The sequence below is a fragment of the Haematobia irritans genome, chromosome 2, assembly GCF_050003625.1.
Source record: "Haematobia irritans isolate KBUSLIRL chromosome 2, ASM5000362v1, whole genome shotgun sequence".
NCBI lineage: Eukaryota > Metazoa > Arthropoda > Insecta > Diptera > Muscidae > Haematobia > Haematobia irritans.
The window spans coordinates 172,692,017-172,718,491 of record NC_134398.1 but is presented as its reverse complement, the minus strand read 5'-3'; the positions used below and the strand labels follow the sequence as shown (position 1 = coordinate 172,718,491).

The 26,475-nt window shown below is 29.1% G+C and overlaps 1 protein-coding gene across 8 annotated transcripts in view; it reads left to right on the top strand.

Moving 5' to 3' along the window:
• Positions 1–7,999: 7,999 nt before the first annotated feature.
• Cda5 (Chitin deacetylase-like 5) overlaps positions 8,000–26,475 on the top strand; it is a 393,370-nt gene continuing 374,894 nt past the window's right edge. For 3 of the 8 annotated variants that reach the window (XM_075296833.1, XM_075296832.1, XM_075296825.1), the window contains exons 1-2: positions 8,000–8,116; positions 9,552–9,855. In XM_075296833.1, coding sequence (XP_075152948.1) covers positions 9,786–9,855 — 70 coding nt within the window. In that variant the 5' untranslated portion in view covers positions 8,000–8,116; positions 9,552–9,785. The other 5 variants (XM_075296830.1, XM_075296827.1, XM_075296826.1 and 2 more) reach the window with 5 other exon arrangements.

Here is a 26,475-nt window from a genome sequence, read left to right as displayed (position 1 = left end):
AATTAAAATACCATTATATTAAAGAAATTTGTCCTTAATATTTTGTAAATTTCGCATCCAAAAATTTAGGTTGTGTAATCTTTAATATCACGTAAATATTTTTTCAGTGTATGGAAACGGTTATATAAATTTTATAGATAATTACGATATAGAAAAATTTTTGCGTGGTTGTTACTGACATCGGGTACCAAGTTTCAACAGCATCGGATGCAATTTGTTTCTTCAAGAGTCTCCGGAAGTCAAATATGGGCTATACCTAAAAGTGGACCGATATGGTCCATTACCAATACCATGCCACCTGGTTTCATTCAGAAGTTAGCATGATTTGAACAGACGGACGTTTTCGTTTCTGCTTTATGTATTTTGCAGTTCTGTAAAAATGTGTTAACCGCAATTTAAATTTCTAATTTAGATTGGGCTTGAAGCATAAATTATGTCAAGTTTCAAGTAAAAAGATCTTTAAAGTCTAAAGACACCTCTTATTTCTCTCACTGTGTTATATTTATATTTTTCGTAAATATTCTTGGTTGACAATTGAAAAAAAAAGTTAAAAATACCCATTAAAAATATAAAAAAGTCGAGTTATAAAAATTTGAGATAAAAGAACTTCCTCTGTAGTTAAACTAAAGAACATCCTTGGGAGGACATTTTTGGAAGTGCCTTTAAAGTTGTTCCTTAAGAAGAACTTTCATTTTTTTTGGGTATTTACGAAGAAAATTTGCGTTTATATATTTATTGGAAATATTTTTTGTTTAACAAAAATCTTAATATTTTAATTAAAAAGGTAAAAGTTTTCAAACATTTTCCTAATTGATTTTAGTTTTTAATTGATTATGTTTTCAACTTCAATCGACTTTTTAATTGGAAATATTTTAATGATATTTTTTCTGTTTACCTATCGGTTCCAACTTTCCTTCAGAACCAAAACGCAAATTTTTGTTAAAGCCAAAATGTATTTTTTACATTAAGCAAAAGGTACCACACTTAAAAACAAATGTCATTGAAGGAACGACACAATTAACAAAAATGGTAAACAAATATAAAACTATTTATTAACATTAGTGAAACTACAACTGCTTTCATTTTTTGTGTTATTGAAAATTCTTTTATGTAAAAAAATGCATCCTTAATATCAATAAAGTAAATTTTGTTTGTTAAAATTATGAAATTTTTGTTTCAAAGTGTTATAATATAGGTTAAATAAGATCGGAAATAACTAAAAATGAATCCATGACTGCCTTCATGTTTAATAGTTTTTTTTTCGCATAGTGCAGCTGCATTCCATTGAGGGCACAGTCAACGAAAAAAAGGAAGTGATAATTCCTTTTTGCTAACATTTAGTATAAGAATCAAGTTTTTTGTAATTTAAACTTTGTCTTTATTGGGAATAGATACAATACTTTAAATAAGAACTAAATTAAAATACATGCAACACTTTGGTAGAGCCACACTTAAATAAAGAAAAAACACATACAGCATAAAAAACAGAGCTGATTGTTTTTTTTTTTTTTGTTGCCATATTGCTTGGCTTACAGCACTGTGGTCGAACAAAACCACAAAACTAAATTGCACGAATAAATGCCCAAATTGTAACAATATTTCTCAATCATTAAATACCAAACAGAATCAAAAATGAATGTCGGTGGTACATTTCGACCATCCGTTTCGATTGCCAACAAATCGAGTGTCCCTCACTTTGCCGGTTCAATGTGTTGGTTCTCCGTATTCTCTATTAGTTCGATATGACAAACCACAATGAATAGCACAATAACTGTAGCAGTACCAACAATTACAACAATACCAATAGAAGTAAATGCAATTCTATAGGAACAAAAAAAGACTCGACCAGAAAATACCATAAAAAACTTACCATGTTTACATTTGTCATGGTATAGGAATTATATCATTTGTATATAGTTGCCCACCCAACAACAAACAATTACGGCCCAGTTTTCACAGTGTTTTACATAGAGATTAAAATATAATAAATTATCAATTCAGGTGATAAAGATTCGTGTGTTTCATTTCATAAGCATTTTACTTATGAAGACGACCAACGACCTAACCTTGATGTTAAGTTAAAATTTAGTGGTAGTGTGGTATTTAGGATCCCTTAAATGACCATTCCATTGTGATGATACAATATTTAAACACGAAAAAGTTCTAACGAATTATTGAACCTAGGATAATTATATCTGATAGACACATTTTTGGTAGTTAAAGGAGTATAAAAACTCGACAGTACTTTATAAATATGGTAATAATAAAAGAATATAATTTGCAAAAAATAATTACATTATTATTAACACAAATACTCTAAGAGATATCTGTAAAGTTTTAATAATATAAGAGCTTGTAGCTAAGGATACATCGGCGACTTTTAACTTAAAACTAGCAGTCGTAAGTATATGATCTACTAAAAACAAAAGACTTAAGACACAAACATTTTTCTGTTATCACAATGACGGTTGCCGCTCGTGCCTACGAAAATTTGAAGAAAATTTTACCAAAAACTACCAAATTTATTATTATTAGTTTATTTAAAATCATAATAAATTATGAAAATAAATACAAAACAAAGGGACTAACAACTATGGTTTTGTGGTTAGAATGAAGTAAAAATGTTTATTTCTTCGAAAGAATTGTTTTATTTTTTATTTTAGAACTCTATTTCAATATTTGCAATATTATCCATTCTGATCTTATTAGCGCCAATTATTTTTGGTATAAAGGGTGATACGGTCAAAATTTGGTCAAGGGAAAACGCGTGTAAATCGGTGAAATCGTTTATTTAAAAAATCAAATTAAATTTCTTTTTCAAGTTCAATTAGTATAAAATTCAGGAAGCTGCTTGTAGTCGGCTTTGACGTAGGTTTCGTCGTCCATTACCACGCAGTCAAACTTCGTCAGCATCGTCGTGTACAGCCTCCGGGATCGCCCTTTGGCCGTCGTATTTTGTTTATCATCACGATTTGGAGTCACTACCTTCTTGTAAGTCGATAGTCCGGCTCGTTTTTTGGCTCGATGCACGGTTGTGCCGCTTATTTGCGGCATCTCGGAGAGTGAGGTTAGGGTTTCGCTTGAAACTACCGGCAACTCTCTTTGTCGTCTCAGCGGCTTCCGGTTTTCGATTTCCCCCCGATCCAGACTTCCTGGCTGTCGACAAACGTTCCCCAAACACTTTAATTACATTTGTAACGGTTGATTTGAAACCTTTTAGCGATTTTGCCAGTTTTGCGTGCGAGTAGCTCGGATTTTCGCGATGCGCGAGCAAAATTTTGATACGCTGCTCTTCTTGCTTGGACGGCATTTTGACAACTGAAGAGTCAAAATAGGAGCAACATTCTACACACACACACCTTCAAAATGAGGGGTGTTCAGGTTTTTTAAATGCAAAATTGAAAGAAATAATTCAAGTTTATATTGACCAAATTTTGACAGTATCACCCTTTATCCATATTCCTTTAAATGTTTTAACGATTTTACCCTGAACCAACAAGGGAAAGTTACTACTTCTAAAAATAAGAAAGAATTTACAATGGACTTTGATAGTATGACCGAAATGTAAAAATTTAAAATGTTTAAAGATTTTGAATCTATAGAACAATTTTGTCAAAATTGTATTTCTATAGAAAATTTTGTCAAAATTTTATTTCTATAAAAGATATTTGTCAAAATTTAATTTCTATAGAAAATTTTGTCAAAATTTTATTTCTATTTGTTTTGTTTTGTTATTGTTGGTTTTGTTCTTTAAGCATTGTTGTTGTTTTTTATTTCAGCTTAAAACCATACATTGACTAAACTACAAGAGTAGCTTAACCAACAGAGGAAAAGAATGTTTGTCAAATTTATTTGGGCAAAGCCCTATAGACTGCAAGATGGTTGGATGGACGCACGTTTCGGAATTACCACATTCCTCATCAGCATCCTCTACTTGCAGCAAAACTATCAACCAATTATCAGAATAAATTCAGGCAGTTTATTAAACCCAACAAAAACCACACTTGAACCCTCCGAAAAAAGGTTTTACATTGATAGCCGGCTTATGCCGAAATAAATTCGAAACAAACATATCTCTTTTCCTATGCCACTGTCAAATCATCGATTTGAATTCACATGGCTGGGTTTATTTTGAGCGTGCCTCCTCTTCTTTTTCCATTTGTTTTGTTTTGTTATTGTTGGTTTTGTTCTTTAAGCATTGTTGTTGTTTTTTATTTCAGCTTAAAACCATACATTGACTAAACTACAAGAGTAGCTTAACCAACAGAGGAAAAGAATGTTTGTCAAATTATTTCTATAGAATATTTTGTCAATATTTTATTTCTATAGAAAATTTTATCAAAATTTTATTTCTATAGAAAATATTGTCAAAATTTTATTTCTATAGAAAATTTTGTCAAAATGTTATTTCTATAGAAAATTTTGCCAAATTGCATTTCTATCGAAAATTTTGTCAAAATTTTATTTCTATAGAAAATGCTGTCAAAATTTTATTTCTATAGAAAAATTTTGTCAAGATTTTAATTATGTAGAAAATTTTGACAAAATTTTATTTATTTAGACAATTTTGTCAAAATTTTATATCTATAGAAATTTTTTTTCAAAATTTTACTCATATAGAAAATTTTGTCAAAATTTTATTTCTATAGAAATATTTTGTCAACATTTTATTTCTATAGAAATTTTTGTCAAAATTTTATTTCTATGGAATTTTTTTTTCAAAATTTTATTTCCATATAAAATTTTGTCATAAAAAAAATTATAGAAACTTTTGTCAAAATGTATACAAAAGTTTGCCAAATTTTATTTCTATAGAAAATTTTGTCAAAATTTTAATTCTAATGTAATATTTTGTCAAAATTTTATTCCTGTAGATATTTTTTAAAAATTTTATTTCTATACAAAACTTTGTCAAAATTTTATTTCTATAGATAATTTTTTCAAAATTTTATTTCTATACGAAATTTTGTTAAAATTTTATTTCTATACAAAATTTTGTCAAAAAAAATATACAATTATAGAAACTTTTGTCAAAATGTATACAAAAGTTTGCCAAATTTTATTTCTATAGAAAATTTTGTCAAAATTTTAATTCTAATGTAATATTTTGTCAAAATTTTATTCCTGTAGATATTTTTTAAAAATTTTATTTCTATACAAAACTTTGTCAAAATTTTATTTCTATAGATAATTTTTTCAAAATTTTATTTCTATACAAAATGTTGTCAAAAAAAAATATACAATTATAGAAACTTTTGTCAATATGTATACAAACGTATGCCAAATTTTATTTCTATAGAAAATTTTGGCAAAATTTATTTTTAATTTTTATAGAAAATTTTTAAAATTTTTTTACGGAAAATTTTGTCAAAATTTTATTTCTAAAGAAAATTTTGTCAACAGTTTATTTCTATAGAAAATTTTGTCAAAATTAGATTTCTATAGAAAATTTTGTCAAACTTTTATTTCTATAGAAAATTTTGTAAAAATTTTATTTCTATAGAAAAGTTTGTCAAAATTATATTTCTATAGGAAGTTTTGTCAAAATTTTATTCCTATAGGAAATTTTGATAAAATTTTATTTCTATAGAAAATTTTGTCAAAATTTATGTATTTCTCATATTTTGTAAAATCTACCAAAACATAAAGAATTCTACCATTCTACCAAACAGTAAAAAATCGACCATTTTTGGTAGAATTCTACCAACTGTGACAACCGTGGTCACAATACACCAAATGATTTCTCTAACATTTTTCAGCTACTAATTCTTAAATCACTGTTCCGTTGAATAGTCATCACAAGCAATGCAACCTCCAAATACCCATTTCAACAACCACAACCTCTTGGTATATTTTACCATGCCATGCCAACCATACCTTAATCGTTATGGATACTCCAAAAAAGCACTTAGCCCACTGAAAGGTGTCTACAGAATAGTTGTGGTTGTCGGTGCATTTCTAATGCTGTTTCCATCGCTATGGCATGGTGAGGACATCGCAGTGAGGAGTGTTGTTGTTTTTGAATTTCCTTTCAAATATTATTTTCTGTTACTGTTGATTTTTCGGTGGGTTCTGTTCATTCTCTGATTCTCGTCGCTATTTTTTTACGACAGATCTGCAACACTTTTGCTGCAGACTTGTTATAGTTGCACGCGCCTAACTCTATTGTTGTGACCATTGTTTTTGTAAAGCCATAGGTCTGTCGGTCACTACGACAGCCAGTCCCGTTTGGGTGTTTTGCTGGTTTCTTGCTTTAGTGTCTTTTTGTTTGGAGTTGTACACATGTTACCGTTGTATTTGCTTCATGACTTTACTGTGTATAGTAGCGTTTGGTTTGTTATTTGACTTTAAAAGCTCTTCTGTGCAGAAATACAAGTTGAAAACAAAAAGCAAAAAGCTTTTTCTTTTGAATTTCTGCTAAGGTCGTTTAATGATCTCAACAGTTTTCTTGGAAATTTTTAAAGAGAAGTTTTAAGAGTTCCACGGGGAATTTAAGAGAAAGTCAATAAGAGTATTTTTTCAAAAGGCCCGAATTAATATTTAGCTTTCTGGCAAAAACCTCCTTGTTTCATTCTGCTAGAAATGTCTTATTACCCAAAATCTTCAGGATAAGATTTGTAGTAAAATGTGCTTTAATTTAGACCATAATCTTTCTCTTCAGTATTCCGCTTCCAGAGCACCTTCTTCTTATAAGGTACAATTTATCCGCCCTTTCAGATTCTTCTGATTGTTAACACTCTTGCCTTTTCCCGTGGACTTGAAAGTGTATTTGAAAGCACTTTAAGCCGTCTATTTTTTTCGATTTTTCATGCATTATCCTGTAGCAATTTTATACTTTTTGTCGTCAATCCCACAATGCAATTACTCACCTCCTCGACCAAAGGCCGGTCATATATAAAGAGTCCTGAATTTAACATTGAACGAAACAAATCGGCTATAGAATGCTATTAATAGCAACAAAAATATGTTTAGTTGCAACCATTGGAAAGTCCGACAAAGCCACTTCAAAACGAAACAAAATCTCAAAAAGGAAATTGGTGTCACTTTTGTTATTCCATTTGTAAGACGTCGAGGTATCTATTTCGATCGATGGGAGAAACTTCAAGCCGATATAACCCTGTTCGTTTGTCCGTGTGTCTGTATGTTGTAATCACGCTACAGCCTTCAATAATCGTACTTTCGTCCTGAAATTTGGCACAAATTCATTTTTTGGTTGCAGGTAGATCAAGTTCGAAGATAGGCTATACCAGTGCAGGTTTTAATTTAGGCGTCATATATACCGAAACCCACATTTGGGAACTTGGGCTTCAAGAAGCCGCTACTTTTATCCGATTTTCCTGAAATTTGGATATCTAAAAGTATTTTAGAACCACAAATAGGTTTGCCTAATATGGTGTGTATCGGTCCATGTTTTGGTATAGCCCCCATATAGACGGATTTCCGGATTTGACTTCTTGGGCTTGTAGAAACCGCACTATTTATCAGATTTGTTTGAAATTGTATGGTGGTTTTGTTGTTGTTGTTTTTTATTTTTAATGAAGTGGTCAATGTAATATTATTTCGCATTTACTCTTTTGAAAATTATTTTTATTGATATAATTCTCTTTAAAATATTTGCAGACTGAAGAGAGTTCCCTCATTTAAGTCTCTCATAGTGCAATAGTTCTTGTGCCTTAAGTCTTTTGTTTTCTTTGAATCAGAGTTTATTTCTATAAAGAGATCATTGTCAACAAAAGCATGTGCACCTCCATTACTGTAGCTGTATGAATATGATAGTCTTACGATTAGTGAATGAATACTTGGTAGTGCTATTGGTGGTATTTTTATGTGTGTGTGTATGTGTTTCGTCTTGTGGTGAATATCTCCATAAAGTATGGTGTATTCAGGAATTTCTTGTGGATTGTATTTTTGTTTTCTTTTCATCGTCTATCTTAAGACTTGGTCGCAGAGTGTATATTTGTATAATTTCTGCATTTGAAAAGCTACAGTTAAAGTTTCACGCTCACGTTCCACTGACAAAACGGAACATTGAACATGAGCCTGCTAGGTAGCTATAGCTAAGCCTAACGCCAAAACAGTTTAAGAAAAGTGCTCGTGCGCAAAGCACGCAAAAGCGGTTGGAAATTTTTAATATTACTTTTTTCCTAATTTGGGCGTTAAGTGTGGCAATAATTAAATAAATCAATTAATAAAAACAAAAAACTGAGAAGAAGATATTTTGAAGAAGAAAATAAAAATATATGTAAACTAAAACAGAAAATTAAAATAAAGAGTCAAACATTAAAAGCAACAGAAAAAGAATACAATTTAATTTGATTGAAGAATTTGTTTGCTAACTATTTCGAAAAAGAATGAAATAAAAATGTAATAAAAAAAATAAATATAAAAGAAAAAACTGAAACTGAAACCATAATAATTGGATTTAAATAAAGTGAAAAAGAAAGTTTTTTGTACTTTTTCGAAAATTTATTAATATTTTATTCTTTAGTGGATTAGTGAAAATATATGTGTTTTAAAAAACCCATGAAAATAAATCAAAACATATTATGAGATTTTTAAAATATTTTTGCTTCCCATTATTTACATATAATCAATAAATTTGAATATACGAATCAAAAAACATAAACATAACTATCTGCACTATTTGTGCTTGATGATATTGGCACACACTTGTCATATCATTGGATTGAAACTGATTTTTCTTTTCAAAAGACAAGTTTTGGTTTAAAATTAATTCAAATTTGAATTGAACAAACCAAGAGAAAAAAAGCACTTCGTGATACAGCTTAAATAATTTTTTATGTTAAATTACTTTTCGTTTTTCATATTGACTAGTTTCTTTAACTTACACCATATCAAAGTAGTAATGTATGGTGTTGTAATATAAACCACTCCAGACTTACAAAAAAAAAAAAACAACAACCTATCAACTAAACTATCTAACGTTCCACAAACTTAAAACTTCAAGCTTAATAAATATCTGTAAAAAAAAGAGATCAGTGCAAAGAAGAAAACCAAAAATCCGAAAACTTTAGTGCAAAATCAGTGCAACGGCATTGCAATGCAATGATTTTTTCGGTTGCAACCATTTGCAATTCAATGTGGTGGTTGTCGTGTAAATAAAATCATAAAGTGCATGTTATTCACCTATATCTCTGACGCCGTAAAAGGAAAACAAACAAAAGAAAAAAAATACGAAAAATAAAAACAAAAGTTGAGAAAATATAACAAAATAATAGCAAACAAATTGCATAGAAGTTGTAAAGGCAATAAAAATACATAAAAAAATATATGTGCAATTTTTCTATACTCCTAAAAACCAAAACGCAAAAGAAAAAAAAACATAATTTTATTGTATTGCATTAAAGTGAATTGTTTATAACTATCGGTTTATTTGTGTCTTCATTTTGATGTGAATTTTCTATGTCTCTAGCACATATACACTCATTCGCTTGGTCGTATATGATTTGTTTAAAAATTTTCGCATGAACTTTTGTCTATTTTTATTTTGTTTTGTTTTAGTAATAATTTTTTTCCATTCATTATCTTAGAGCAGAAGAAGCTGAGAAGTAGTTAAAGTAAAACAAAATTTAAAGATTTCATCAACATTGTCATTTGATCGCATTACAAAATCATTAATAATTATAACAATTGTAATTACTATTGTAAACTAATAAAATATCATAAAAGTTATAAAACAACACAACGACAATATTTTGTTAAACCAAAAAAACAATTAGACACTTGGATTTAATTCACCATTTATATCAAGAGATTCCGGCAAAATGGGTTTAATGAAACATCTTTATTGTCTTCTATGGCTGTTTGGATTATTCTGCTTAATTCAAAATTCAGGTAAGATAATTTTAACGGTATCAATAAAAACAAACGAATGTATGCGAATATAAATTATCAATTTTTATATGTTTGGTACCAAGGAGAGATGAAATTCGTTGTTGACTTTCCAGACCCTTAAGATTAAAAACCTTCAAAAAAAAAAAAAAAAATGGGGTACCAAAATCTTGTAATTTTTATTAATTAAAAGAAAAAGTGCTAAGGGGAGATTTTGGTATCTGTTGAGTTTTATTATCTATTTACAACAAAGCTAAGTATTACCAAGTTCTTTCGATTCATGATCATCAAAAATGGGGTGCTAAAATCTTATCATTTTTACTCATCATCCAGCATAGCCCTGGTATGAAATGGCATGTTAGTAAAATAAAGGACATTTTTGATTTTGCACAATTTTAATAAATATAACAAGAAAAATAACCAACTTGTACTCTTAAGAAATCTTTGTTTTAAAATTTGTTTTCATTTAATTATGGAGTAGAATTATTTATTTTTTTTTTGTAGCATTTAGAATTTAAGTTCATCCGTAAAATGTGTATGGCTTTGGAATAACGAAATTTTTTTAAAATACTGAACAACATTTTTGACTCACAATATTTAAATTATAGACACTAATTTTTAATTATAGGATGAAATTTACGTTGAGGTTGTTGCATCCATGAATTGGCTTCGATTCAATGCATACATTTTAAAGTGAAATAATTATTTCTCAGTTGTTCTAAATATGGTCTTTAGAAAAAATTCTTTAAATTAGAGGCATTTTCTTGGGAATTACGTCTTTTGAAAAAAGGCAAAAGAAACCACTCAGAAAGAAATTTCCGTAGTTAAACTAACACTAAATTTAACTTTTTTTATGGGAAAAAAACTATTTGCTAGAAGTTAAATTTTATTATTTTTTCTGAAATTTTCCACAACTTAATGAAATTTAACTTTTTTTATGTATGCCTCAAACATTTTATGAACTAAATGTGGGTATAAAATTCAATGACCGTACACATAAGTTCAATATGAACTAAAGCAAAAGAAGATTTTCGTACGATTCCCGAAAATAGTAAGAATGTATAATTAAAAAGTACAAAAGGGCATTAAATTGACCTGGTTTTTACAACGCTCTGTGGAAATCTCAAAATGTGGAGTAAAATTTAGTTCAATTTTCGTGCGAGGTAGTTTTTCGGTGCATAATTTGTAGTGCAGGTCATAATTTAGATTTCCAAACTAACATTTATGTAAAAAATGGAAAAATTTAATTTAATTTGGAAGATGCTTGAATACAACCGTTTTTTGTCTTTTTTTAATATCTTTAGAGAATTTTCTTATTTTTTTTCAGAAATTATGGTTTGTGGTATTTGCATTCTTAAAGAAATTATGTTTTGCCAAATTTGTTTGTAAGTTTCATCTTTTTCAAAAATTAAACAAAAAATATCTTGTTCGTGACAAAAATTTCATAGATTTTTTTAATTTTGTATTTTGATAAAAATTTAGTAGAATTATTGTCCTCCACAAAAAAGTCTTAAAAATTTTGTCTAAAGAAAAATTGCCACGAAATTTTTACATACTAGAACAGTAGTGCGAGTATGATTGTAATGCATAAGCAGTGTTACCGTTGTGCGACTTTAGTCGCATTTTGCAACTTTTTTGGTGCCAAGCAACTTTTTGTGCGGCTTTTTAAAAAATTTGAAATGTTCGACTTTAGCTGCACGCATGCGACTAAAGTCTCACAAAAGGGAAATGCTTAAATGTAAAGCAATTTTTATAAATGGGAAGTCGCCGTGCGCCTTACGCGGGAGCCACCTTGGTGCAATGGCCCGTCTTACATACAAAAGGTTATACGTTCAACCCCACTTTCGACCAAACACCAAAAAGTTTTCCAGCGGTGGAGGTTGAGTGTTTCAAAGCTTCTCACCGCAATGTAAAATGCCCTATCCTTCAAAAGGAGTTCCCTTGTCATTGACCTAAACATAGAATTGGACAGCACTCATTAATAAGGGAGAAGTTAATCATGTATGGCATCACAATGGAAACCTAACCGACGTGGTGTTCTAATTTGCTCAGTCGTTGTTTTATTGCATACCTTTTCAACCACTGTCAGCTGATCTTCGGTTGTCAAACGATTTTTTCTACAATGCAAATACATAAATATAAAAAGTATAAATTTAATAAAATGTATTTACTTTTACTGGACTTTATTTTGCAATAAGTTGGTATTACAATGAAACCTCTCAAACTTGGACACTCTGAAAACCGGACACCTCTATATTAATAAGAAATTAAATTTAACCTCTCACACGTGAACACCTCTGAAAGGTGGACAAAATTTAGTCGACCGTGGGTGTCCACCTTTCATGGGTTTCACTGTACATCTTTTTATGTTAATGGACTGTTCTTTGATTGTTTTTGTGTTGTTTTATATAATTTTTTTTTTAAAGACTCCACAAATGTAGGCGACCTTTTTTATCATTATGCGACTTTTTTTTTTGAATATGCGGCGTTTTTTTGCTACTTTTTCAAAATTTCCAACGGTAATAATGTTCGTTTCGTTTCATTTTTTATATTTTATAGTTGAAGGAATTTTTGTTGATGCCGATGATGAAATGGGCATGATAAGCAATAACTTGATATAAACCCTTGATTAAATTTAACGATTACGCTATCTTTATTGTACACTCAAAAAAAAAACAATGAACCCTAAAGACATTTTAACTCCAACCTTTTCCTTCAAACTACGAAATTTTCTTTGATAAGTGAAAATTTATAATGTTGTCTAATAATTTTTTTTTTTTAATTTGCCGAAAATCATTTATTTTTTTTTACATCTGCGTTTCTAATACTGTTTACATCAAATTTTCTCAAGTTAATCTAATTTTTCTAAAACTAACTAAAATTTTCTTCCCTGGTGGGTTCACTGTTTCTTCAGTGCATTTGGTAAAATATATGTTTAAATTTAATTATTTTATAAAATCCAAATCCGATACAAAACACAAGTGATGGGTTTGCAAAATTTCACTGTGACTGAAATAAAGTTTAGCATCGAAAATTTGATTTAAACATGTGTTGTGTTTTAATAAAGCTCTTGTATATAATAGGAATATATGAACGATTTGGAACAAATACATGTACATTTACAAATACATGTTACTTTTCCTCTGTTGGTTAAGCTACACATGTAGTTTAGTCAATGCATGGCTTTAAGCTGAGATCAAAAACAACAATAACATGTACATTTACTTCAAATATGTTTCTTATAAGATTTATTAAAATTAGTGAAGATTTTCACTGTTTCACTGAGATTTCCGCAATGCGTTGTTTAAAATGTAATGTCCTTGTATTCTTAGCATTAAGTACCAGTGGCAAAATTACACCGTACCATAAAAGAAAAAATTAACTAAAACAAAGAAGAAACCACTGGGGCCAAACTACGACTATTTTAACCGAGAAGTAGTCCTTAGAAGGAATCTTTTGCTTAAGTTTTATTTGTACGGTCACAAAATTATATACCCAGGTTTAGTCTATAAAATTTTTATACCCACCACCATAGAATGGTGACGGGGGGTATAATAAGTTTGTCATTCCGTTTGTAACACATCGAAATATCGATTTTTGACTATATAAAGTATATATATTCTTGATCACCGAAAGTTTTTATCAAATTTGCCAGAAATTGGAAATCAAGGGGTATTTAAGGACCACAAATATGTGTGCCGAAAATGGCGTGTATCGGTCCATATTTTGATATAGCCCCTATATAGACATATCTCCCGATTTCACTTCTTGGGCTTCTAGCAACCGTAGTTTTCATCCAATTTGCCTGAAATTAGAAATTTAGAGGAATTTTAGGACTATAAAAAGGTGTGGCGAAAATGGTGGTTATCGGTCCATGTTTTGGTATAGACCCCATATAGACCGATCTCCCGATTTTACTTCTTGAGCTCCTAGAATCCGTAGTTTTTATCAAATTTGCCTGAAATTTAAAATCTAGAGGTATTTTAGGATTATAAAGAGGTTTTCTAAAAATGGTGAGTATCAGACCATGTTTTGATATAGCCTCCTTAGAGACCGATCTCCCGATTTTACTTCTTAGGCTTCTAGAAACCGTAGTTTTTATCCAATTTCGCTGGAATTGAAAATCTGGAGGTTTTTTAGGACTATAATAGGTGTGCTCAATATATTGTGTATCGGTACAGGTTTTGATATAGCCCACTTATAAACCGGCTTCCCGATTTGGTGTCTAGATTCTAGAATCGCCATACAGGTCGATATAGAAGGCGCGCTGATCATGGAAATTGCTTCAAACTGAGTGTAAAAATTCCAGATTTTACTTCCCGTAATCATAAAAATAATGGAGGGTAAGAATCCACTGATTTTAGATCAAGGCGTTATTTAATCATTTGCTTGCAAACTTACACGAAATGATTATGATTCCTCTAAAACTCAAACAAAAATAGTTCTTATAAATCCAGAAATTGGTAAAATTTTTAAATGTACCTTCGGGAAGCGTACTGGTTGAACTGATCTGCCTGTGAGAGTATTTGTCATAAAACCCCCTGAAATTCTATATATTATCAAGTAAACCGCTACGAGGAAGAATTTTCAAAGAAAACTATTATATTTTATTCATGGTGGTGGGTATTTAAGATTCGGCCCGACCGAACTTACGGCCGTATATACTTCTTGAAATATACTTCGGATTAGAAAATTTTTGTGTAAAATTTCGAAAAAAAATATTATCGAATGTTTGTTTTTCGATCAAAATTAATTAAAATTTAGAATCAGTTCAACGATTGACTTTTTTCTATCTATATATATATTCTTAAACGTTATTATTTCGAAACATTATTATTGTGAAATCGAAAAAAAAATTGTTATTGCAAGAATCAAAAACTTAAGCAGTTTAAACAAGAAATGGAAGAAATAAATAATATTCTACCATTTTTCTTTGTGCATATAATGACCCTACGAGAAACGAATCAACCACAGGACAGATACAGGACTAGTCTCTGCACTCAACAAATAAGTGAACCCATAAGGAAGTAATATTTTGGTTATTTTAGAAATTTCTAACTAACCTGTATTACAAACACAGATGTCACGCGAATTTCACAAAAATATGTACATTGTTTTCGACAAATTCAAGAAAATTTATTAGATATAATTATTTTTTTTTCACTTCTTAACGAAAATTTCGAAGTTTGAAGGAAAAAAATGGAGTTCAAAAATGTCTTTAGTACCATACGAAGTTCACGATAAGCGCAGTTGAGATAAAATTTACAAATTTTAAGAAATTCTGAACTCTTGTGGGAAATCAATCGAGTTATCTTGGATATAATGCCATGCAATGACATTTAGTAGTCGTATGCAGCCTAATTTCGTTGTTTTGAATTTCAGTTTTTATAATTGGATATACAGACCGATCCCCAGATTTGACTTCAGGAGCTTCCTGAGATTTCTTTTCTCATTTGATTCGCTTAAGATATTGATATTCATCCCCGTTCATATAGAGCTTTTCCCAGATTTAATTTTTTTTAGTGTCCTGAAGGTTTTTTATGTATCATTTAAGCGCTATATAAACATTAGTCGTAATCTATTTCTAACTATTATGTGGACTATATAAATTAATACGCAGATTTAACTTAGTGAATATTCTAGGATCTTTATTTTCATAATCATTATTATTTTCATTCCATACGCTTTAAATTCGCTGGGCTTTGTTAGTATTCATAGTATTAAAGACACATATTCCAATTTAATTCCTGACTAATGATATTGACTAATCAATTACTATCAAGCAAAACTAGTCCACAGCATATAATTCGCACAAATATGATCCAATTCCAAGGTTACTTTATCCCATCCTAGCCTATGTATCTTCATTTAAATTGTTCAATTAATATTCCTAAGTTTTTTATGTCGAATACTTTTTATCTGTGTACGAGTATATTAGTTAATCCATATTGCATTTTATACTAAAAACAATATTTTCTATTCTTAAAAAAAAGAGAAACCATATGTATCATAGCCATTATCATTTTGAAAAACATAAAAAGTAAATGAATGAGATTAACGGAAATTTTATTTTCTAATTCTTTATATTATCATTTATAGTAATTTCAACTAAATTTTAATGACACAATGCCACAAGTCATACAAGGAGCTTCCGTGGGTTATAAAAAATTTAAGATTTTTTAATGTGCACTAAAAAAATGGTTTTACTTTTATATTAAAAAAAAAGTAAAACAAACCGTATTAGCCATACCGTAAGTCATTTAACCATAAAATGTGTTAGTATGTTAATAAAGCTGGTTATTACCACGTTAAGAGGGAGAAAAAGAGAGTACATAAAATAAATAAATATAAATTGTACGCAATGTGCTATTCATTGAAGTGTTTTTAGGGAATTTTAATAAAGATGAAATCTAAGCGGTTTTATAGAAGTCTGGTTTTAAAATAATTAAAACTAGTAATTTTCTAAAAAAAATCAAAATAGAACACATATTATTACTTGTTTATTTTGTAAGCTAGCAGTTAAAAAAGGTGGGGGGAATGTTAACAAACGATTTGATACATAAACCATTTTGTTTTTAATCAATGGCTTTCTGTATGGTAACAAAGTAATGTGAGAAATTTTTAATAAAACCGTATCCGTAATTGGTATTATCCTAAATCGCAGCAGATTTGCTTTTAGACAGCAAAGAACAAAAGACTTAAGGCATGAACTTGATTATTGCGCATTGAAAAAATAGCAGTCATTGCAATTTTTTCATTAATTTGGCTTATAAATACATTTTGATCACAATGAACTGAATAGTCTAAGTGAGCCTGAAATTTAATCGGGCTGTCATTTTAACTTAACCTTATAAAGACATTTTAAGTATAAATCAAGAAAGTTTGCTGACAGAAATGTGGGGAACCTTGAATAGACACTTCCAGTTCTTTCTAATGTTGTTTAATTAAAAAAAAAATTTTTTTGCATTTTTTTATTGTTGTCGAATTTTCATTTTCTTCTTTCCTATTGGTGTCTACATTTATTTAATTAATTTATTTATATATGGCTGATGTGTGCATTGATTAAAGATTATCCAAAAAGACACTTGTTCGTTTACTGCTTGTATAAATAAACGATGTTACTTTACATTTAATCTAAGCCATCGTTTTCTTCATTAATTCGAGCTTATATTTATAGTATGTTAATAAAGCTGGTTATTACTAAGATAAGAAAGCGAAAAAGAGAGTACACAAAATAAATAAATATAAATTGTATACAATGTGCTATTCATTGAATTGAGTTTTTAGGGAATTTTTAATGAAGACAGCGGTTTTATAGATGTCTGGTTTTTAAAATAATTGAAACCAGAAATTTTCAAAAATATAGACTCATAGAGAAATAAGAAATTGAACACATATTAATACTTGTTTATTTTGTAAAGTAGATAGCAATTAAGGAAGATGGAGGTTGTGTTAATAAAAGACTTACTATGCAAACCATTTTGTTTTTATTCAATGGTTGGAAGATAAAAATATTAACAAAGCTATGGCCATTTTCAGGTGTGATTCTTAAAAAAGTGGAACGGTGAAGAAGTATTGCCAGTATTTTTCTGGCTTTTGTCCCAAAAAATCCCAAATTTAAACATAAATTCCTCACAAAAATCTCCAATACATTTTGACAAAAAAAAAAAAAAATAAGCTGTAGAAAATCAGTAATAATTTCAAAATCAAAATTTTGTCCAATCCAGCAAGCAAGATCAAGATTTCGAAGCAAAACACCTTGTGATCGTCTTCCAAATTCTGGAGATATAAAAATGGGAGTTCGGTCACCTTGTATTTCTGAACAAAAATTTATTTCTAAATATTCAAGTAGTAAAATTGGATGGTAGACATGTTACCAAAGTTGGTAGAATTGTACCAGAAATGGTAATTTTTGTTTTGTTTGGTAGATTGGTCGAATTTTTGATGCTTTGGTAGATTTTGCAAAGAGGTACTTCATTTTCTATATAGAAATAACATTTTGACAAAATTTTCTATAGAAATAAAATTTTGACAAAATTTTCTATAGAAATAAAATTTTGACAAAATTTTCTATAGAAATAAAATTTTGACAAAATTTTCTATAGAAATAAAATTTTGACAAAATTTTCTATAGAAATAAAATTTTGACAAAATTTTCTATAGAAATAAAATTTTGACAAAATTTTCTATAGAAATAAAATTTTGACAAAATTTTCTATAGAAATAAAATTTTGACAAAATTGCTATAGAAATAAAATTTTGACAAAATTTTCTATAGAAATAAAATTTTGGCAAAATTTTCTATAGAAATAAAATTTTGGCAAAATTTTCTATAGAAATAAAATTTTGACAAAATTTTCTATAGAAATAAAATTTTGACAAAATTTTCTATAGAAATAAAATTTTGACAAAATTTGCTATAGAAATACAATTTTGACAAAATTTGCTATAGAAATAACATTTTGACAAAATTTTCTATAAAAATAAAATTTTGACAAAATTTGCTATAGAAATAACATTTTGACAAAATTTTCTATAGAAATAAAATTTTGACAAAATTTTCTATAGAAATAGAATTTGACAAAATTTCTTATAGAAATAAAATTTTGTTAAAAAAGATTAAACTGATTTCTCGAAAAGATCCCCAAATTGATGGAAATTCCCCACCAAATCCCAAAGTCCCCAACTCAGAAATTTCGTCCCCATTCACGAAAAAATATCCCCAATACTGGCAACACTGCGGTAAAGCGTTAATAATTTTTAATAAAAAATATCCGAAATTGCTATTGACTAAAATTCTGGGCTGAAATGCTTTTGAATAACAAAGAACAAAAGACTTAAGACATGAACTTGATTATTGCGCATTGCAAAAATAGCTGTCAGTACCGAATTGACTTATAAATACAGGTTAAGAATAATAGAATAGACACTTACAGTTCGTACTATTGTTGTCGATTTTTTTACTAGTTGTATCCACATTCCTTTAAATTATTTATTTATACAAAGTATAGCTGATGTCTCCATTGATTAGAGGCTGTCCAAAAATACATTTGTTATTTTACTGTTTGCATAATTAAATGGCGCACTTTGATTTTAATCTAAATTTGCTAATTCCAGATAATATTTGTTGGAAATTAAACACGCCAAAAATTAATATTCAAGAACTATCTTAAACATGAACATATCTATGATCTTTTTGTTATAGTAAAATTTTATTTTATCCCAATACTCAAACTCATCTATATCCATAGAGCGGGAGAGAGACAAGAAAAAGGCATTGAACTCTTTCATCTTTACGCTTTGGATTCGGTTTAACATTAGTCTCGATTGTGGTTTTCTTTTTCTATTGCTATGGTATCACTTTTTAAGCTTCGACAAAAAAGAGCTGCAATAGAGCTATTAATTTATGAAAATTAAATTAATGTGATGCAGCAGCAAGAGAAATTATAACAATTTATTCAAACGCCTAATAGTTAGTTAACATATTTCGCGTTGTTTTTTTTTTTGTTTTTTTTTTTTTGGAGGGAAAAAACTGGCTTAAAAAGTGACCAGATATTTTTGTATACAATGTTTTGCAATGAATTTCTCTTACTAACATAGTTTCCGAAGCTAATTCAATCACTGTTATTAGAGTCTTGTGGTGGCGCAGTTTAGTTTGCGTAAATATTTTTGTTATAATAGACTGATGTGGTTTTGTTGTAAGGATTGTTTTAGAAAAAATAATTCTACAGAAAATCAAAAAAAAAAGTATAAAGAATTTGTTTAGGAGATCAATATATATAAGATGGTCCGCGCAACAAATTATTAGGTTTGTCACTGTTGTAAAGATGTAAAAGTCGTACATGTTCCATACTTGTGAAAAATTCCATACTTGTCAAAAATTCTGTGGAAAAATATTGTTGTAAACTGAATGTCCTTGAAAAATTTAAAAATTCGGATACATAGATTTTCAGTTGTTAAAAATTCAATAAACTTTTGACATTGACGGAGTTTTGCGTGAGTGGTTCGACTTTAAAATGGTTATCTTTACATAAAAGACATAATATATACTTGAAGTCGATTTGGAATATGGAATTTTGAGCTGTAACATGCTATAAAGGATTTTAATTTTACACGATGACAAAAGATGAATAAATTCATAAATTAAAATTAAGCAGAGTATAATCAATAATTAACTATTTAAGGTAAAAACAAAATCTTTGGAACTGGTATACAAAATGTCACAAAGCATAAAAAAAATATATAAATGTCACAAAGCATAAAAATATCGACCCATTTTTGTTACCGACCATGGAATTGTGATACACTATCACGTTATGCCATTGAGAATTCTGTATTGATCTGGCCATAACTCCATCTGGTCCATCTGTCTGTCTAATGAAATCACGCTAGAATTTTGAAACATAGTGCAAGTTCTCTTTATTGCTAAAGGTTGGCGGGTATTTCAAATGTCTTTTAACTAAAATGGGATTTAAATACACTACTCGGTGTTGAAGCCGGTGTCAAAGCCTAGGTTAGTACAACACGGAGGTGCCACCATGGGAACAAAAATGTGAACCAAACAATAGAGAAAATGTTGGTTTATTTTATTAAGAACTTTTTAACAAAACTATTTTTATAATTGCAACATGTACAACTGAGCCAACACTTTTTGCCAAACTACAAAAAATTTATTAAAAACAAAACATTTTTTTTTTATTAAAAAAAAATTTATATTTTGCTTGTCAAAAATGGTAGATAAAAGTTTTTAAAATATCTTTAGCGTTATACGAAATTTAATACAGTCACAATGAGATAAATTTTACTCATATTGGAAAACCATGAACACAAGTTAAGTGAAAAAAAAATGATTTTAGAAAATTATGAGCTTTTTTTTAAGATTCTTGAATTTAGTAACATCAACATTCCCTTAAGGATTTTGGTATTGATTCCTAGCCTTCTTCTTTAAAATAAAGACGTTTTTTAGCGACCTATCTGGCTTTAAATCTAGGACCAATAAAATTAAAATTAGGGTACAGATTTCATTTATCAAATTTGCATTCTCTTTTCGAGGTTTATTAATAAAGGTAGTCACGTAGAAATAAATGCCAGATTAAAAATCCAAATTATAGGAGATACTTCAAAGTAAAAAATGTTTTCTTAATTCCAAAAAATAAACTTTAAACCAAAGACGCTAAATCCTCAAAATAAGTCTTAGCCTATATTTGAAGCGTTTTTATCTTAAATCTAAAGTTTCAATATTTCAGTTAATTTAAGGACAATTTCTTTAAATCAAAAATGTATTTCTTTACTTTAAGGAAAATTAGCCTTATTTCAAAGACATGCGACTTTAACGGAGGGATGCAAATTTACAAAAATTGTGTCCTATATTTAATGCAAAAAATTGTTGAAGCAAAGATTACAAACATTATTTTAATTAAAATTTCATTATTTTAAAGAAATTTGTCCTCAATATTTTGCAAATTTGGCATCCTAAAATCTTTAAATCACGTCAATATTTTTTTCAGTGCATATTTAGTTTTTGTTAAAATTGGACAAAATTTAACTAAAAAGAACTAATCTTCATAAGCACAAATAAAGTTAAATCGGCTACAAATATTTTCGCTGATTTTCTACTTTGATATTTGCTGCAGAATAGTTTACTTTGGTCTATCTACTGATAGTTAAATTCATTTATTTTATTTTTTTATATTTCATACTCGATTAAGAAAAATTGCCTTAATATCAGTGACATCGGTTGAGATTTAGGCTTATGTGCACACGAACTCCGATATTAACCTTATTGCTAAGGCTATATTTCTCAAATAAGTTACGAGGTATTTCATTGTCGGCTGGACGGACGTTTTCTGTCCTTGATCCTTTTTATCTAAAGGTTTATTTTTTGTTCAAAACAGTTTACGTTTATGTTTTAATTGTTGTATTACATTTTAATGTGGGAGGTTTTCATAATTGAAATTAATGGGGGAGGAGACACAACTGTTTCTATTCACAAAATTTTTAATTGTATTTTTCTATTTTTTCATTCTTCAATATCCCCTTAAAAAATTTTTACGTCACTTTATATACTTCATATTGAATTTATAAAATACACATATAGTTTTATCATTTCTCTTTCATCATCATGTCTGCTCTTATCAATTATGATTCAAAAAAAAAAAAAATATTTTCGTTAAGAAATGCTTAGATGGGTTCATTCATTTCACGCCTCAGCCATTGATTCCGATTGATATTCCACTTAATTGACAGCTCAAGTTAAGAGTAAAAGAGAAACGAAGAAGAAAGGTTGAAAAGATAGAAAGAGATGACGACAATAATGGTGATGATGATGTTTGATGCGATAATATTCAAATGAAAGTAAAATAAAACAATAAAAAAATAACAAAAACAAAATGTGCAAACTAATAATCATAACAAAAGGCGTCAAAGAAAGTCAATAATGATTTTTATTTGTATAGTTTTCTTTGTTGTTGTTTTTTGGGGGGCTTTGTTATTGTTATTCTTAGTTTTAAGAATGGGGGCTATCTATAATCTCCAAATGAATTCCCAAAAAAATTTTAAGTTCCATTAAGTTTTTTTCCAAAAATTTCATAACTTTTTGCTGTTTGTTTTGGTTTATCATAGCATACCATATGAAAGTGAAAGAAATGTGAATGAATTTTATGGTATGATCTTACACATTAATTTTGTTACACTTAACGGTTTCATATTGAGACTCTACATAAATTATGTAAATATTGCAGGAAGGGTGAATGTGTATTTATTTGTTTTGGATTGCGCATAGTAAAAGTTCAAAAAAAGTAGCAGTGAATCTATCTTGGTTCGTTCTACAACATTGCGTAGATAAATACTGAATGAACCGTTTGTAAACGAAAGACTTAAGAAACAAACTTATAATACACATCTCCAAGCAGGTAGTAAACATTTGTGGTCGATGTATCAATGAAATTCGCTGTAGCGAATGCATTAGTTTTCAGTTACTGTTTGTTATTGTTTGCTATCAATCACTTTACTACACTAATATATAAAAACAAACATTTCTTAATAAACTTTATTTTTAACATATGATTACTAACTCGATTTCCCAATAGAAAGATATGCATTGAACTAAACAACAAATTTTACCATTAATTTGATTTGCATTGTTTTAGTTTATTTGAAAATTTTATCCTATAATTTCTTTTTTTAATTTTTATGGTATCTTATATATAAGAAATAAAATATAGCTATTGTAAATTTTAATTGGCGATTTATATCTGTTTGGGGATTTACCGAAAATTAGAAATATTGCAAAAAAAAAAAAACAACTCAATTTAATTTTTTTATATACTTGTACTTAATATTAAATATTTTTAGACAATAGACAAAAGAATGTTTGGTATTAGAGTAAGCAATAATTTATTTGATAATTGAAGGCCTTTATAAATGACAGCTTCACTTCATTCAAACAACGGCATTTTTAAAATGAGCGTGGGCTAAAATTTTCGCAATGATCAATTTTGCAGAAGATTGTTATCGATCAAAGCGATATTATATATTATAGCAAGTAATAGAAACATTTTAAGATTTAGCGGAAACAAATACAAAAGGCAGATTTATTGAAGGTATTTCCAAGGCATTAGGCTAGATTGCAATGACAACATTTTAATTCAGGCTCACTTATACATGTTGTGATGCTAAATTCACTACTAATGTCAACTGTTAGAATACTGCATAACTAACTAACTAACTAATTATTCTGCTAATGAACCAATTTGTCGTGTGTTAATTGAATTTAATAATATCTCCAATAACGATCTTGATTCTTGTTTATCATTATCTAACTTTGAAGAGATTTTTGATTTAATATATTTCTTGTATTACGTTTTTTTGTTTATCTGTAAGGAAATTTATATCCATAGACATGAATAAATAAATTTTCAATTTATTCTTACTCAATTATACTCTTCTTCTATTGATTTGTTAAAAAAAAAAAAAAAAAAAAAAACTTGACTAACAAGTCCGATGTGAGACGACATGTGGTGAAATTCTCTCCCATAAAACAACACTGCTTCATTTTGTGATAATATTAATCTTAGGGTCCTTTACATATTTTATTTCGGAAGGGGTGTGGGACCTTGGGTGAATCAACTTACTATTATTGATAGGAGAAAACCATAGCTGAAATACTATTTGGCTTTAGTAGTTTTGTATGCAAGGTGGGCACGCAAATAATTGCACCATGATGACTCTCAACTGATTAATGTATTTTTCTGCAAACTTCCGACTGTCTACAGATTTTTACGAGTTGAGGAACACAGTCCAAGGGTGTTATTGCACTTTGACTTTGACTTGATAAGATAGGATAGGGTTATATATAGTGGCAGCCCGTTATTTTTAAAGCTAACTTTGATCATTCAATCCTCAAGTGGTGAACTTCTCTATTATCAATAAGTGATTCGCCATTCTATGTTTAGCTCAATGACAAGGGATCTCTTTTTTATTGGCGAGTTCAACTGGTGTTTCACATTGCGGTGAAATCACTTACAGAAGCTTTGAGACACTCACCAATATTATTCAAAGGGTATAATCCATCACTGAAAAATGTTGTGGTGTTCTGGCATTCTAACCATTGGATCATGTTGGCTCTGGTAATATATAGATTTTATTGAATATAAAACAAACCTTACTTCTCATTCAGTGTGGAACAATCGAATGTGAAGTAATATTTATTTCCAGGAGACATATGTACACTAAACATGACTATTGGTAAAAAATGTTTCAATTTTCATATTGAAAAGGGGTTCCACTTGAGTTTAATCCATTTCGCTTGGCACATCAGTTTTTGTTTTCGACCATAGCGATAACTCTCGCAGCCTTATTGTAGCTGACTGTTTGGTCAATATGTCTAAAGCCAATAGAAGCAACAATGCATTAAGAGAATATATGCTGAATAATGGTCTAATCTCATAGTATAAATGATGAAGATGTTCTTAAAAGCAGTCCACATCTTGAAGCCGAGGACTTGGACCTTGAAACTTTTCCAAAACTTGTGAGTAGATGTCAGACATTGCTTTCTCATTTTTATCCTATTCGAGCTTTTGAAAATATCGGCTTGCCAAAAATGTGTCGTAGTCTATCCAGGGTTGGCCAGTCGCAAACTGTGACTTTTGCGACATACGTTTACGACGGTATAATATGTATGTCGCAAAAGTCGTAAACCTAATGCAAAAAACCTAATTTTGAATTAAAGAAATTATGAATATTTTTTAATTTAATTTAGTTGGTCTTCCCGATAAAAGGGATGCAAAAAATGCTTTATTCAAAACTCTACTAGTTTTATATCTATCATTCGCAACTTCAAACTATTCTTGGTTTGCGTGGACCCTAATGTCCATCTAAGCCTCAATTGCATCAGCGAATGACTACCCAGCTAAAAAAGCGTCGCCAAAAAAGTAATGAAAATGTTCTTTTTGGATCCGGAAGTGGTGCAAAATTGACGCAGAAGCGATGAATTTAACATGGGCTTGTCATAGGACGGAAGTCCTCCATTTCAAGAGCCGTTGTACTGAGTTGGCATCACTTCTTAAAGTGTGATCCGAATTCAATGTTTTGGATGTAAATTAGAAAATTCTGTGATATTTTGTCAAATAAAAAATTTTTATAATTTTTAATGGATTCTAACGCTTGTCGGAAACGTTTGAAGTCAAATATTTTCAAATATTCACAATTTTTTCAGATTGGATTTAGCATTTTTTTCGACAAAATTTAAATGATTTGTACCATCTTATGAATTCTTACTCTGTTTGCAACCTATTTAAAACAGAAAATGTTAAAATTACTCATTAAAAGTATGAAAAAAACATGTTATAAAAAATTTAATTAAAAGAATTTCCAGGGAAGTTAAAATAAAGCACATCATTGGGAGTGCATCTTCTGGAAGTGCTTTTAAAGTTGTACCTTTGGAAGAACTTCCAAATTTTTTTTTGGGTAGCTACAGTTTTGAACATTTTTAATTAGTATGGAAATTGGCTCTAATAAGCCAAAACGTGATTTTATTAAATTTTCTCTAAACAAAAGTTCACTTTTGCAAGATTCAAGTAGTCTTCCTTCCTTCCAGTTTTTGCAGACATTTTGGAAAGAAAGGATGAATACCGACCATCAAGTTTACTAAATACCAAATAATAAGTTCTTACTTTTCCCATTCAAGACATAACAAAGCTATACTAATTTCTAAACTACCTTACAGAAATATCTTTATATCTATACACTAATCTAATGCCTAAATATGTCAGTAACATTTATATTTCATATCCCAAACTTCATACATAATGGGAAATGGTTAACAACCTATTCTTTGGCTAGAACTTGGTGTCAACATTAATAATAGGACAGTAGTAAAAACCACATATCTATGGTCAATGTTCTTCCTCATTACACCTGCTGAAATAAATCATTTTAATGGGATCCCCTCCTGATTTGGAGAAAAAATTTCAATCACTATAACATCACCACCAAACTCGGAAGGAATTAAAGACATTGGCCTAAGGCTAAATATTGGTTTTAATGAATGAATAATTGGGATTATGTCATTGAACTGAGTAAAATAAAAAAAAAAACTGGAAATTTGAATATTTTTATTTCTAC